Source organism: Pteropus alecto, unplaced genomic scaffold (genome assembly GCF_000325575.1).
Source record: "Pteropus alecto unplaced genomic scaffold, ASM32557v1 scaffold725, whole genome shotgun sequence".
Lineage (NCBI taxonomy): Eukaryota > Metazoa > Chordata > Mammalia > Chiroptera > Pteropodidae > Pteropus > Pteropus alecto.
Genome location: NW_006436637.1, coordinates 85,990 through 101,218, shown reverse-complemented (window position 1 = coordinate 101,218; position 15,229 = coordinate 85,990). Strand labels below are relative to the sequence as shown.

The following is a 15,229-nucleotide window of genomic DNA, read 5'->3' as shown; positions in this document are numbered from 1 at the left end:
ATTACGTTTCTTTTAAAAAAAATAATAATAATAATGATCACGAAACACTTTATTTTATGGCCTCCTAATAGGTTGCAACCTGCAGTATGAAAAATGTGTTTGATGGTATCCTGTCTTCTCTTCCAATACAAAGCACAGCAGCAGTAAAGGGCCTCCTTTACCTGTTGGCAGAGGCTTCCTTCCTGCCTCTCAGTGTCCATGATACCCCTTGACTTCCTTTCCCATAAGACAGAGTCCCCAGCTTCCATGAGCAAAAATACACGTATGTGTTTGGTTATACTTGATGTGCATTGAATCTCAGTAACTGAGATTGGTGGTAGTGGTGGTGTGGTGGGGGGCAGGGAGGTAGTTAGGACTTCCTTTTCACTATACTTTGGTGCCGTTTGAATTTTGTGGCATATATATTACATTAAAACTTTTATTTAAAAACATTTTGTCTATGGCCATGCCACCCTGAACCAGCCTGATTCCATCTGATCTTGGAAGCTAAGCAGGGTCAGGCCTGGTTAGTACTTGGATGGGAGACCACCTAGGAAGACCAGGTGCTGTAGGCGTAAATAAAATAAAAAATAAGGGATTGTAAGCTGACAAGGTCCTTGCAATCTGTGAGGTCAACCAAGGGTTGCCTCACCTAAAAAAAAAAAAAATTTCAAGCTCACAAAAAGGTGTCAGAAGCAAATATAACAGTCTTGTAGCCACCACCAAGTTCATGCACACTCTGCCTTCCTTCCATCCACCCTCCCCTCCCACTCCCCATAGACATTTCCAACCAGCCTCAGCACTTCCCCCTGGAAGTGGATGAAGCCTCTGAATTCTTAACATTCTGGGCAGCCCTGACAATTGATTATGTCAAAACATGAGTTGAAAGTTCTTTGCCCTTTGGTAGACTCCCCTTCTCACACTGTCTACCAGCACCCAGTCTTATTTTGAAAATTTAGACTTAGAAAAAAAGTTGCCAGTCTAACACTCAACTCAAATTCCCCTAACGTTAACATTCATAACCACATGTGGATAAAAAAGGGATTCTATGGAAAGTAACCTCATAGGGTGATCTGATCATAAATTCCTAACTGGGCAAGTCATGGCAGGTAGTCATGTCTCAGACCTAAAACTTTAGTAAAAGGCTTATTTATGCCTTAAGCAAGCCCTGTCCATTGTTTCTGTGCATCTAGGTCAACACACTTTTGAAATACCCCCATTCAGCCTCCTCCTAATACCTGACCACCCTTTCAGACTCCTGCTTCTAAAGTGTGCAAGAGGTAATCCGATTCCTGCCTTGCTTTCTCCTTCATGTAATCTTCCTTACTTTCCTTCCTTAATCTGAAATGCATAAAAGAAATGCAAACTGTTATTCTCAGAAGCATTTATCTCAGTCTGTTGAGATCTTGCTTCTAGCTGTACCCTCTTTTTGGCTCAAATTTTTCTGAAAATTCTCTACAGGTTTGGATATTCTTACATCAACACACAGTGTAAGGATCAAAGTCAGGGAATTAACAATGGTATAATACTATTAACTCAACTACTGATCTTATTTGAATTTTGCCAAATGTCTCACTAACGACCTGTTTCTGGTCCAGGATCCCTTTCAGAATCATATATGGCATTTAGTTGTTATGTCACCTTTAACTCCTTCAATCTGAGATGGCTCCTTAGTCTTTCCTTGTCACTGAGACACTGCCAGTTATTTTGTAGGACAAATCTCACTTTGGGTTGTTTTGATGTTTTCTCATTGTTAGATTGAGGCTATGAATTTTTGGCAAGAATCCCACAGAAGTGATGTGCCCGTCTCAAGACACCATATCAGATGTTGTTGATGTGTCTGTCTAATACTGGTCATGGTCATTTTTATCATTTGGTTAAAGCAGTGTCTCTCTGAGGTTTCTCCACTGTAAAGTTACTTTTTTACTTTTAAATTAATAAACATCCTGTGAGGAGATGCTTTATGACTATGTCAATACCATTTCTCATATAATTTTCCCCACTAATTTTAGTATCTGTCGATGATTCTTGCTTGTAACAATTATTACTGTGGTTTTTACCAAATGGTGATTTTTCTATTTCCATTGTTCTTTCTATATTTATTAACTTAGGGCTTCTACTGTAAAAGAGAACTATCTCCTTCCCCATTTATTTATTCTATTAAATTCCATTTATATCTGTATGGACTCTTAGATATTTATTTCATTCTATGAGTTAAAATCCACCATTATTTATTTTTGCTCAAATTATACCAGATTTCGCTATTGAGAGCTCCTTTCACATGTGCCCTTTCACATGCCCCTAACATTCTTTGAGCACTTCCTCTCTGGCATAAGATGTTCCAGGCTCACTGGTACTTTCCCTGCCCCAGCCCTGGAATCAACCGTCCCTCTAGGAGCTTTGGTTTGTGTTATTGGAGAATGGTTTTTAGAAAGTAAGATCTAGGCATGAGTCAGATTTAACTTGGTTAAATGAAAATGCAGAACTTGCCTGGCCTTGGGGCAGCTTGGAAAGGAGAGGGGCAAACTGTGCAAGGTTGAGAGGAGGGGCAAGACAGATTCTGGGACTGAAAGAGAACCCCGAGCAAACCACAATAGGGAGGGCAGCTGGGCCACTTATCCTTGGCTGAGACTACCTGTGGGAAGCATGTTCTTCATGCAAATTAAAGGATGGGTTCAGAGCAGCAGCAACCGTGGTCCATTGGGTGCCACACAGAACTTGCCTCTGGAGTGTGCACCTGGGGCCTGGAGTTGGGAGGGAGAGGACTTTTATTTTCTCCCTCATGTCAGTACAGTATGATTTAAAAACAAAAAAATAAAAAAAAAACATACTATTTATTAGTTTTAAAAATACTGATAAGGTCTACTTTTCTATTTTTTCTTTAACAATGTCTATATTTATTGTTCCCTTTTCTCAAAGTGAAGAACAATAGAGATGTAGATGGATTGTTGTGGTGGGGCTCAACCACAAGTCTTTGTGCAGGGATCCAGCTGCACTCCAGATCCAAATGATGACATCCTTGGGGCTCAGAGGGAGAGGGGCTTTCAAACTCTCCTGATTGTCACCCACAGTATAAAATATATTTTACAACATGATCTACCATACACACATTCGATTTAAAATTTCACAACACAATTTTCACTCTTATATATGACACATTCTATTTTCTATTCAGTGGAGGTTTTTCCCCACTAGTTTGACTTCACAACATACTAATAAATGGATCAGGACCTGCAGTTTGAAAAATATCCCTCTGGGCCAACCTCTTATTGTGTAAACAGGGAAACTGAGGCCCTAAGAAGGGGAGTGAGTGCTCAAAATGTTGTGGCTTTTCAGGACACATCCATTGATGACCTTTGAAGCAATGCTACATTTTTATAGCTATTGGGAAGAAATAGTTCTGAATAATAAACAGTAGATATTTTAAAAGTTTCAAGAGGTGGATGAAATTAGGCTAAGGGTCTTGAACCAGAGATATTCTGCCCTTATTCAGTAGTTCCAAATTCCTAATGTTAAAAGCCTACATAAAGTAAACGTTTTATCTTTTACCTGTCCATTCATCCACTTAGCAAATACTCTACATGGTACCAGGCAGAAACAGGCATGCTAGATGAAGGTGGAGGGCCTTGGCCTCATGTGCTTTCAGTCTCCTTTGGAGGCAGATATACAAGCATCTACAGAGGACCTTGCAGTAGCAGGCGTATAGGTTGGGGGTGAGGGTACTGAGGAAAGCATGAGAGCTGTTGGTCTGGCAGGGTGGGAGTGTGACCCTAGGAAAGCCATCTTCCTGACCCACAGTTTCTTCCCCTGTAAAATGGGGGAAGATTAAGACCTGCCTCCTTGAGTCACAGCACTGGGTAGCACCCAGCACAGCCAGGCAGAATGAGTAGATGGAGAGGAAAAGGCATTCTTCAGTGGACCTGTTGGCCTGAGAGGACCCAAGGAGCTCTCCAGGTGGGGTTGGATGAAGATTTGGGGCCTAGAGAGCAGCGGGTGATGAGAATGACAAAGAAGGGCTGGGGATGCAGAGGCCCCATGATGGAGGTCTTGTCGCCCTGCCACACAACAGTTTTAACTTCACCTTTAGGGGACTGGGGGCCACTGAAGAGCTCTGACAAGGGGAGTGACATGGCCAGATTTGTATCCTTTAAACTGATTCAAACAAAGAATCCTGCAGTCATAAGGAAACTGGTAGCCCAAATCAGCGTTTGGAAGACACCCTGTGAGGTGACTCAGGTATAGAAAAGGGAAGCTAGAGTCTCCACTGAACAGATGACAGCATGAGCAGGCAGGCTGTCCCCAAACTTCCGTGCAGGAATCATCAATCTTTTCTAACTGGAAGACACAGCCCTGACATCAGAGAGAATTATCCAACCCTCTGTCTTCTGCGGAACAGGCCCTGGAGAATCGCACCAGGCTGAGCTGAAGCCTCTGAACCTTTCAGGTGGGCAAGGCATTTGAGCACATGAGGTGGGGTATAAGGTGAAAAGTCATACGGGATTCTGTACCACACAGACCTGAGTTTGAATCCTGCCTCTTCTACTTATAAATTAGGTGACTTTAAGAAAGTTAACTCTGCCCTGGACTACAGTTTCATTGTCATGTGGGGAAGCATGTGTGTGAATGACTTATGCGTTTAAGGTCTGTTGTAAGCCCCAGTAAGGAGTCACTCTTAATGTGATCTCATATTCTCCTTTTACAGACAAGGAGGCCAGGTCAGGGAGGTTGAGTTGCCCAAGGCTACATAGCTGGCAGACCAGGGAACCCAGTGGCGGTCTGACTGGGAAGCTAGTGCTGATCCATACTATGATTACACAGCAAGGAAAGCCCAGCTTCCTGCACCCAGCCTGAAACCACTGTGCCTGTTAGCCTAGTTCCAGGGGCTGGAGTGTGCAGCAATGAGTCACCCAATTCAATCCAACAAGGAGACCCCCTCCTCCCCAACTGAAGACAGGGTGAGACCTGGTTGCCAAGCAATAAGGCATAACATATATAAATACAATACAGTCTCTTGCTGTGACAGTGAGGCCTACTTCTTGCACTGCTGTCTCTTTCCTGCTTCTCCCCTCAGCCCTCAGCTTTCCATCTAGCTTCTGGGGCAGCAGGTTTACTCCTTCTTGGCTAAGAGCTTCTAGACCAGAATGAATGCAAACTGAGGAGCATAAACTCCTAGGGCTTCACGTGGAGCTCTGCCTGGACAATGTTTGGAATGAGGCTGCAGGGCAAAGTGGGAGGTGCGGAAGGAAGTGTGGATGTGGCAGACACGATGGACTTTTACTCTGCTGTCTGGGGAAGGGTGGTAGTGCCAGGGCAGGCCTTCCAGAGACAGAATCAGGAGGAGGCCCCTATGGATGGGAGTGCATATTCACTTCCCAAGGGCAGGAGGAACTTCTGCTACTCTGGCTGCTGAGTCTCCATGGCACCACTCCTCAGACCTGCACTTTTCTTACTATACCTCACATTACCCAGTTACTCAGTTTAGCTGCAGAACATCTTGAGGTAGCTCCCATGGGGGGACCTCTTGCTTGCATGAGCCCTGACCAAGTCAAAGACTGTGTGCATTATAACAACTGTTATTTTAGTACTCCTCTCGTGGTCAGGCACTGAACTTGAAGCTGCATTTATATCATCCCATTAATCCTCGAAATAACACTGTAATGTATTATTTTTTTATCTGCTTCATTAGATTTAATTTATATACAATAAAATTCACTAATTTTAGGTGTACAATTTGATGAGTTTTGACAAAAGTACAGTCTTACAACCACCACCACAATGTTCATGACAGAACATTCCCTTCCCCCAAGAAGTTCCCACCTGCTGCTCTGCAGACAATCCTCTGCTCTTGGCCCCTGGCAAGCACTGACCACTATAGCCTTACCTTTTTTAGAATTTCATATAAATGGAATCATATAATATGTAATCTTTTATCTGGCTTCTTTCACTTAGCATACTGCTTTTCAAATTCATTCCCGTTATCACTGGTTTGTTCTTTTCTTTGCTAACCAGTTGATCAATATTTGGGTTGTTTCTAGTTTGGGGCTGTTATAAACATGTATGTTTTTGTGTGGACATATGTTTTCATTTCTCTTGAGGAAATACCTACAAGTGGAATTGCTGGTTCATTAAATACATGTTTTCTCTATCTTATAGATGAAAAGACTGAAGTTTGAAGAAGCAGCTTGTCTGAGCTCCCATAGCTTGGCAGAAATTCAAAGCCAGATGTGACCTCTATGCCAGGTGGCCACTTATAGGAGATGGGTATAGTTTGAGTTGAAAGTACTTCTTTGGTGGGTAATTACTGCAATAATGTATACATGGGATGAATTCAGCCATATTCCAGTTGTAGCTTTTATAAGTAGACTGACACTGAGCACAAGGTGCTAAGCACAGCATGTATACAGGGGCATAGGTCACTCTGAGGGTAGTTCAGCACGTGACTTTAGGAAGCCTAAGCAGCAGGGCAGTAGGGTTTTTGTTTCATTTCGTTAAGGTGGTGTTTGCCAGGTTTCTTCACTGTAAAGTTTCCATTTTCCCTTTGTAATTAGTAATTTGAGAGGAGAGACTTTAAAAGTAAGTATTCTGCTCCCTGCATCAAGCTTTTACCCACTGGTTTGACTATCCATTGTGAATTTCCTAACTCCACCATTCTTTTTACGTTTAATTGCTACTGTTTCCATTAGGGAGAGCTCTCTCCTCTTCCTCACTTATATCAGTATGCCTCATGGATTATTTTGAGATATCCATCACTATCATTGTTTTAATATGTACTGTGTGTCATTTGGCTAGAAGCAGTCTCCTTAAGCTGACTCCTGTGTCCTTTTAACATGCTCCCATGATTTGGAGAGTACTTCAAACTCTGTAGTGTAAGATATTCTGGGCTCTTGTACTTCTGCAGCAGCCCTGGTCCCTTTTAGTGGAGAATCGCATTCAGAAATCAAGATTGGGGTACTAGATGTACTCCTCATTACTGAGATGTGTCCTGGCTTCTAGGCCCCATCAAGCTACAGGGTGTTAAGGCAGCATGTTAGGGGAAAGGCAGGGCCATGAGACAGGACTTGTGAGGGCTCACAAAATCCGGCTGACAACTATAGAGAACCTATAATAAGTGCTAGGTTCACTGGGTGGGGAGACTCAGGCCAGGCCAACTGAACAGTGCAGTTTCTCTGCTCAGAAACATCTCTACAAATTTCACAAATTCATATACCTTCTAGGAAAGTGGTATCTTTCAGCTCTTCTTGCTTTGGTGTGAATTACTTCCAGGGCAGAGGACCTGAGAGGCTATTTCTCAAGGATGGTGATGGAGGGTCAAAGAGAGTAGGGGCAGGTGTGGCAGGGGAGTGTTGGTTTTAGGGGCTCCAGAGGGTAGATTATGTTTCCCATAGCAACAGAAAACTGCACGGATTTCTCCTGGCACAGATCCTGTGCTGTGTTCAAGGCTGATGGGTTGGCTGGCTCATGAGAGCCTGATCATCGAAGGGAACTCCAGGAATTAGAGATGGTGACTCATAATGTGGGGCCACAATCTCAGAGTTAGTCTCCCTGAAAATAACTGTGCCTCCGGTTATGTCTGTGTGCCCTCCATTGTGAAGGGCCTGCTAGCTCTGCTGGGGCAGGGGCAGTGCTGAGTTTCCTGTGGGCAGCAGATGGGGACAAGTGTTATCTGCTTCCAATGGTTTCACATGGCTTACCCTGCTGGTGTCCACAATAATCCTGGGGCAGCATGCCTTTTTCTGTCTTCCATACAAGGATGTTGAGGCGAGCTAGGCTGAGAAGAGCACGTACCAATCTCTGCCAACTCTAGTATTCTTGGTCCAGCCTGGCTAGAGCCACCTGTTTGAAGGCATGGGGAGTCCCATTCTCTGAGACTGGCCTGAGCAGTATGGAGGGGCTGAGGGGTCAGTAGCATTGCTCCTTCACAAGAGACTGAAGCATGTCCCACTCAGCTTCAGCCAGGCTGGCCTATGATGAAAAAAAGACACCAACCCTTGAGACTTAACTTGTAAGAACCAGCTGTGGAAGGCACTACATCACACCAGGTTGAGTGATAGGATGAGCCATAAGGATGAAAATGATTTAACTCTTCACTCCTCCCTGCTGGTATCAGCCCCTTGATGGTGTACTGAGAGGGTTTTGGGTCCTGCAAACCAGTTCTAGAGGGGCCTGGGAGGGCTAGGAGTGAAGGAAGCCAGTGATGTCAAGAAAGGCAAGGGTGAACCTGGAGTGGAGAGCCCCAGGTCCTAGGAGGGGCAGCTGAAGGGGCAAGACAGGGAGTGGATCCCTGGGGCCTTAAGCAATAGAGGAGGGACCCTGAGACTTCAGGCACTACAGAGGGCCAGACAGATGGACTCCTTTCAGGGTTGCTCCACTAGGTGTCTCAGGGGCCTTTTGACAGACACCCAACCTTTCTCTGCCACTTTACTCATATGCAAATGAGAGTAATAATTCTGCTGACCTACTTCTCAGGATGTTTGTGAAAAATCATAAAACATGGTAAATTAAAGAGAGTGGAGAAGAGCAGAGAGAGAAGGAAAAAGAGGAACAGGAAGAGATTAAGAAGATAATATAAACAGGAGAAAAAGAAGAAACAGATAATCCTCCTTTTGCTGTCAAGATACAGAAGTCAGAGGTGAGGAGCAGACCATCAAGGGAATGTTGCAGTGGTGAAAACAACCATGAGGCCTCAAGCAAACAGCCAATTTCTAAAAAAACAGGTTATTATTGTTAACAATTTGATGTTTTAAAAGCATATCTTTTACAAAAAGCCTTAGAATGCACTAACTTAGATAACTCATATGATTTAAGCACATTTCAATCCCTTTCCAAAATAGGAAGTTCTTCCCCAGTGGTGACCCATAATATTCCTTTTGCATTGTATAATGAAAGTGAGCAAAATTAGCTGAAGCTGGGACAAACGCTAAGGGAAGGGAAAAGGGACAGTCGTGCCCTGCATGAGTTTCACTTCTCAGATTTAAGTTAGCATTGCTATCTCACGTGGTCATTCTCATTTTCCCTCAAACACAAAGGGCAAAAAGAAATCTGTCTCTATTGCATTCCCCAGCAGCCAAGAAGCTGTCGTTATATCTGTTTTATGAACATCTTTCATTAAAAAATTAGAACGAAGTTAAAATTTTAAGTATACATACCAAATATTAAAATTTGTAAGTGAAAGGGAAAATAAAGTAAAACTACTTAATGCTGTGTAAGTGAAAAAGGTAGGACACAGAATTGTGTGTATAGCATGATCACAACTACCTAAAAATTCCCTGAAAATGTATCCGAAATAAAAACACCAGCACAACAGAGATTTATGCACACAGAAAAGACTGGGTGGAAAAAGAGAAGGGGTGGGAGGTTTTTTCCTTGTGTTTCCCACATTTTCTATTATTAAGATGTTTAATATAATGTAAAATATGTAACAAACATAAATATATTAGCTACTGATAAGAGAATTAGAGATGATCAAGATCATAGAAAATTCAAGATAATTCAAGAAATCTTGTCAGTGGCCTCTTTCCACACTCAGAACACTTCTCAGACAATTCTAAACAGCAGAAATCCCAGAAATGACTTTTCTTTGGTTATGGAAACACTGTGGACTTTTTATCAGAAGATTTACCTTAGTATGTTTTGGTTTTTGAAACAGCAAAATAAGTTTCCACCCAACTGCCCTGGGGATGAAGATAATGATGATGATGATGATGATAATAATAGACTTGCCAAAGATCATTTATATGGCACACTGTCTGCCTAAGTGTCTTGCTCTGGTTCTCTACTTCCTGACTCTCCATGTGCTTCTCAGGGTAGACACCATTGGCCACTATGCAACCATCCATCCCTTAGATCCCTTGTTACCTAACTTGTTTATGTCCAGACATGGTCTGGCAATGTGCCCAGGGACGAATCTCATGTAGGCTCTACCCATTATGGGAATGCTGACTCCTTTGCAGGTACAGGCACATGCACCAGCTCCAGCCAATGAGATGCTTTTAGGAGTAGGTTCAGCTACTGGTGACAGACATTTACTTCTCTCCCATGTGAAGTATGGAGCCCTGTGGTCCAGACTGGGAAGGGGTTTCCGCTTCCAGCTCCACTATTCCTGTGTGTAGCCCATTGTCCTCACTCTCCAAAATAGCCTGTAGGTATTTCAGGATAGAGAAAGGGACGAAGACAGAGGGGTAAAAGAGTAGTTGCTTGAGGAAGGGTCTCTCAGGAAGATTCCTGAATGGATACTTCCATAGATTTCTCTTTTGCCAGGACTTAGTCACATGGCCATATTTAGTTGTAAGGGATGCTGGGAAATGAACTATATGTGGCGGGGTGGGGGGTGCGGAGCTATGTGCTCAGCTAAAATTTGATTACTATAGAAAACATGAACTTGGGGGCACCATTAACAGACTTTGCTGCAAAAACAAAAGGGGCAGTCTGCTGGGGGGATGACATCAGATTGTTCTTTTAAAAAGAGAATCCGGAGCATATCTAACCTCAGATCTTGGTTTCTAATGTCATTCTCCAATAAAAGGGCTCTTTGGAGAAATGGCTGATTCTAGGACTGGGGCAGGAAATATTCGAGATGAGTCTAGCACATCTAGTAGTGCAAGAATGTCAGGAAGTGCTCAACAAAACAAAACAAAACACCCCACTATGATAGGGTATGCCAAAGAGTTTCAGGTACCAATAGAAAAATGTACCTATGGCCAAACCTGGAACAATTTGAGCAAAAGTATAAATAATGTAGTATTCGATTATAACCCAAAGTATAAAATAAATATCTGTGATTCCATATTAATTTAAATCAATGATTGCCTAATTTATGTGGACACTTTTCATTCTAGGAAGTGGCGCATAATTCTCCACTCTTTGGGTGTGAACAAAGGGACTTTTTTGTAAAGAGAACAGTATGGGAAGCGGGGAAGAAGTGGAGAAACCTGAGAAATGATATCTCAAACAGGCAATCAGGGTCAATCTCTACAGTCCTAAATCATGTCGATGGACTGTACTGCTGAATGGTACTTAACCTCTATTATCTGCATCCCCTAAACCCATAACCCTAGTCTAATCATGTGAAAAACAGCACACAAACCACAACTGAAGCATATTCTACCACATACTTGACTGTACTCCTCAGAACTGTCAAGGTCATCCAAAACAAGGGATGTTATAGCCAGAGAAGCCTAAGGAGAAATGATGACTCAATGTAATATGGTATCATGGATGAGATTTTGAAACAGAAAATGGACGTTAGGTGAAAACTAAGGGAATCTGAATAAATGATGGACTTTAGTTAATGATAGTGTATCAGTATTGGTTCCCTGTGACAAATGTACCATACTAATATGTTAATAATAGCTGTGAGGTATATGGGAACTCTGTACTACTGTCTCAATTTTTCTGTAAATCTAGAATTATTCTAAAATTAAGTTTGAGAGTGAGTGAAACACACACACACACAGAATATGAATGAGAATGAATGAATCCTTCCCCTCTTTTCTGTGTGGGATGCCATAGTGTTTGGAGCTGAGGCAGCCATCTTCTGCCTGCAGATATGATAATTCACAACCCTAATCAACTCTGGACCTATGTATGTGAGAAAATAAACATCACTGTTTAACTTGTTTGGGGCCAAGTATCTTGTTCCTTGGAGCTGAATGCATCCCAAACGACACTCCTTATTTCAGTTTCATGGCCACTACGGTGGTTTAGGCCTTCATCTCTTAACCAAGCTCTTTAGCCTGCTCCAATACCCTTCCTTCCTAATCTGGTTGCTTCTCTGGCTTTACTCCCTGTCTGTATCTCTCCTAACACTGAGGCCAGCAAGTCTTGCTATTCCCAGGACAGGGAATGTTCTCTCGCACTTCCAAGCTTGTGCACACTTAATTCCTCTGCCTGGAATGCCCACTCCTCCATCCTTATTATTCCAGCAAATAATTACCTCTGATTCAAGTTTCAGCTCACCACATGTGGTAGGCAGGATTCTCCTATGTCCCTGGATATCCTTGCCCACTAGGGGACACAGCCTGTGTAAATATAATGACTTGTACTCCTGTAATTACATTGTACAACACAGTTGACTTTTAAGACCAGATTATCTGGGTCTGAAATCACGAAAACTCTTTAAAAGCAGAGTTTTCTATGCTGGTAGCAAAAGAGAAAGTCAGAGATTCAATATGTGAGGGGGATCTGATGTGCAAGAAATTCTGTTGCTGGTTTGAGGATGGTGGGCTGTAGAGGTCGACAGCAAGCCCTGGGGACAATGGAGACCTCAACCCTACAACCACAAGGGATGGAATTAGGCAACAAGAATAAGGCTGGAAGCAGATCCGTCCCAGGGCCTCCACCTGAGAACTTAGCCCAGCTGACATCTTGATTTCAGCCTTGTTCTCGGAATTAGGCAACAAGAATAAGGCTGGAAGCAGATCGTCCCAGGGCCTCCACCCGAGAACTTAGCCCAGCTGACATCTTGATTTCAGCTTTGTGATACCGAATAGAGAACCCGGTCATGATGCCATGCAAACTTCTGATCTATAGAATGGCAAGCTAACAAATAAGTGTTTTTTTAAGCCACTAAGTCTGTGGTAGTTTGTTATGCAGCAACAGAAAACTAACACAGCATGCCTCTCTGAAGTCTTCCCTTTTCCCAGACATACCTGTGACATCTTCCTCTCTGCTGCTGTGGTACTTCATACACATCCCTACAGGACAAGTCACTAGGTATTATAATAATTCATTTACCAGTCTGCTCTCTTCACAAGATTCTGAGTTCCTGGGACATAATGGGGACTACTACTTTATCACTGCAATCCCAGGCACAGAGCAGGAAGGCAAAAAATATTTGTTGAATGAAAGTTCCATCAAGAAAAAAAAAAAAATCCCAAGATCATTAACTTGTAATCATGCATAAGAAACTAACCAATGATGCTGGAGTCTTAACGTCTAAACAAGAGGAAAGTCACCAATGTGAAAAGGGAATGAAGAGAAAAAAAAGAGAATAGTAATATACATGTAGGGTGTTTCTAAGGAACCAGTAGTAAATGAAGTCCCCAGGTGTGGTAGGTGAGGGAAGGAGTGAGAAGAGGCATGAGGAAAAATCCATCTTTAGATTACTTAGTAAACAAGTAATTATTGAATTCCTGCTATGTGAGTCAGGCCAGGAACTGTGGATAATGGAGTTAGAAGTCTGACATAAATCCTACCCTCAAAGTGATTTTTAAAAATTTATTTAGTTTCAAGTATACAGTACATTGGTTAGACATTTATATAGTTCATAAAACAATCCCAATTGCTCCCTCCCTCCCCTGGCCCTCCATCTAGCCATCATATTAATGCTAACTGCATTCCTTGCGCCGTGCTCCACATCCTTGGCAAAGTGATTTATTTAGCTCTGTTTCTGAGATCCTTCAATCTGCCCTTCTATGTGTTGGCTGCCTAATTCTCTGTAGAGCAGCCGAACCACTATTCATCAGCTCAGATAGTCATTTAGGCTTTCATTATGACACTTGTCAATGAATATCTGTTTCTGCGTCTTTCACACTTCTGCTAATGGGTCTGTAATAAAAATTACAGGATGGACGATCCAGTCTGACCTCGGCAGCTAAGCAGGGTTGGGCTTGGTTAGTACTTGACGGGAGACCACGGAGGAAGACCAGGTGCTGTAGGTATAAAAAATAAGGGATTGCAAGCTGACAAGGTCCTTGCAATCTGTGAGGTCAGCCAAGGGTTGCCTTGCCTATAATTAATTAATAAATAAATAAATAAATAAATTAATTAATTAAAAAAAAATCTCAGCTATTTTGACATTACATAATACCCTCTCCCTCAGTCCCTGCCTTATAGACGCCAGCTCCAGCTCTTTGGACCCGCTCTGGCCGAGTTGTTGTAGCTGCTTACCACCCGGCACAGTGAGTGCCACTCCCATCGCTCTCATTTCAGCTGCTGGAGGGGAAATGTTGTCTGGAATAGGCAGGAAGGGGGTGGGATCCACAATGTATTGAGAAACCAAGTAGACACTTAAGGAGGGAAAGAAGGCTACTGCAAGCTGTAAAGGGTATTTTAGGAAAGCAGATCTGGAGGAGGAAACGGTGCTTTTTGGATCAGAGAAGCATGCGGTGAAAATATGGAATGCAGCAGGTTAGTCGCATCACAGAGGGCTTACAACGCCAGGGCAATATTGGGGTTTTAGGCCTGGCCAGTAGCTCCGTCGGTGGATACCGCTTCTCTGTCTGGGCCGAGGTCTCATCTGTTATCATGCAGAGTGGTGATGAAAACTAAGCAGAGAACCCCTGTACAACTTAGAAAGCCGCTCTCCTGCGGGGTGGTTTACGGTTAGGTGACAAGCGGACAATAACTTTTAAAATACTTTGAGATAAAATTCTGAAACGAGATGCCCAAAGTAAGGGGCAGATGGCTTTCGCCTGCGAACGACTTGCCCTGGACTAGAGTAGGTCGCAGGCTCTCGTTGCTCCACGGCTCCCCTCCAGACCCGCAGCCTACGCGCAGACGCTCTCGGGATTTGCTCCAAAGCCCGGGCACAGACAAATCCCGGGCACAGGCAAATCCCGCGGACGCTGTGAGACCGACGTGCGCAAACGTGCACGCCGCGCTCTGCAGCAGGAAAGGCTGCTGGGAGCTGGGGGCGAAGCCAACCCGGGAATCCCGGCCCCGCCCCGCGGGCTGGGGAAAGGGGAGGGAGGGCTTAGCTGGGCACTGCGCAGGCGCAAGTACGCTACTGTTGGCCTCCGCTCGAGGTTCCGGGCAGAGCGCGCGCCCGCGGCGGGTTGCTTCGTCTGGAGGGCTGAACGGGTACGAGCGAACCGGCCGTGACGTACGCCGCGCTACGCCCGACGTCACGGGTCCCTGTGTAGTGGCGGCCGGACTGCCTCAGCGGCAGTGCCTGGTGAGGGTGGTGTGGTCGCTGGGTGCGGCATTCGGGGGTCGCGCGACTCGCGCGGTGCCGGCGGCGGCGACGAGGACGACGACTCGGAGGCCCGGCATCCTCAGCCGAAGGATCGCCACTCCCACCTCTTCTCTGGCCTCTGGCGGCGCCTGGCCCGCGGCTTCCTACTTTCCTGCCCAGCTTCCCGCGGGCCTCGGGGCCGCGGCAGAGAGAAGCACCGACGGGCGGCGAGCTGCTCCAGCCTCCCGAGACGGCCCGCGCGCCCACCACCCGGCCTGGGCTCCATGTGAAGGAGGGACGGGCCTGGCATCCCGGCCTGTACCCAACTCTTTGCGCGCCCCTTCGGCCCCCGGGGGC

General features: G+C 44.5%; 2 protein-coding genes and 1 pseudogene across 2 annotated transcripts in view; 2 read left to right on the top strand and 1 right to left on the bottom strand.

Annotated features, from left to right (window-relative positions):
* Positions 1-435: 435 nt before the first annotated feature.
* On the top strand, positions 436-554 carry LOC112481096 (annotated as a pseudogene).
* A 12,331-nt stretch (positions 555-12,885) lies between these two features.
* Positions 12,886-15,229, bottom strand: part of LOC107195792 — a 3,061-nt gene continuing 717 nt past the window's right edge. Inside the window, exons 2-3 of the mRNA XM_025047909.1 lie at positions 14,406-14,855; positions 12,886-13,628 (exon numbers count right to left, since the gene is read on the bottom strand). Coding sequence (XP_024903677.1) covers positions 13,591-13,628; positions 14,406-14,855 — 488 coding nt within the window. The 3' untranslated portion in view covers positions 12,886-13,590. The remainder of the gene's footprint in view (positions 13,629-14,405; positions 14,856-15,229) is intronic.
* MAP3K2 (mitogen-activated protein kinase kinase kinase 2) overlaps positions 14,088-15,229 on the top strand; it is a 73,152-nt gene continuing 72,010 nt past the window's right edge. Inside the window, exon 1 of the mRNA XM_015590590.2 lies at positions 14,088-14,106. The gene's annotated coding sequence lies outside the window, so the exon portion shown is untranslated. The remainder of the gene's footprint in view (positions 14,107-15,229) is intronic.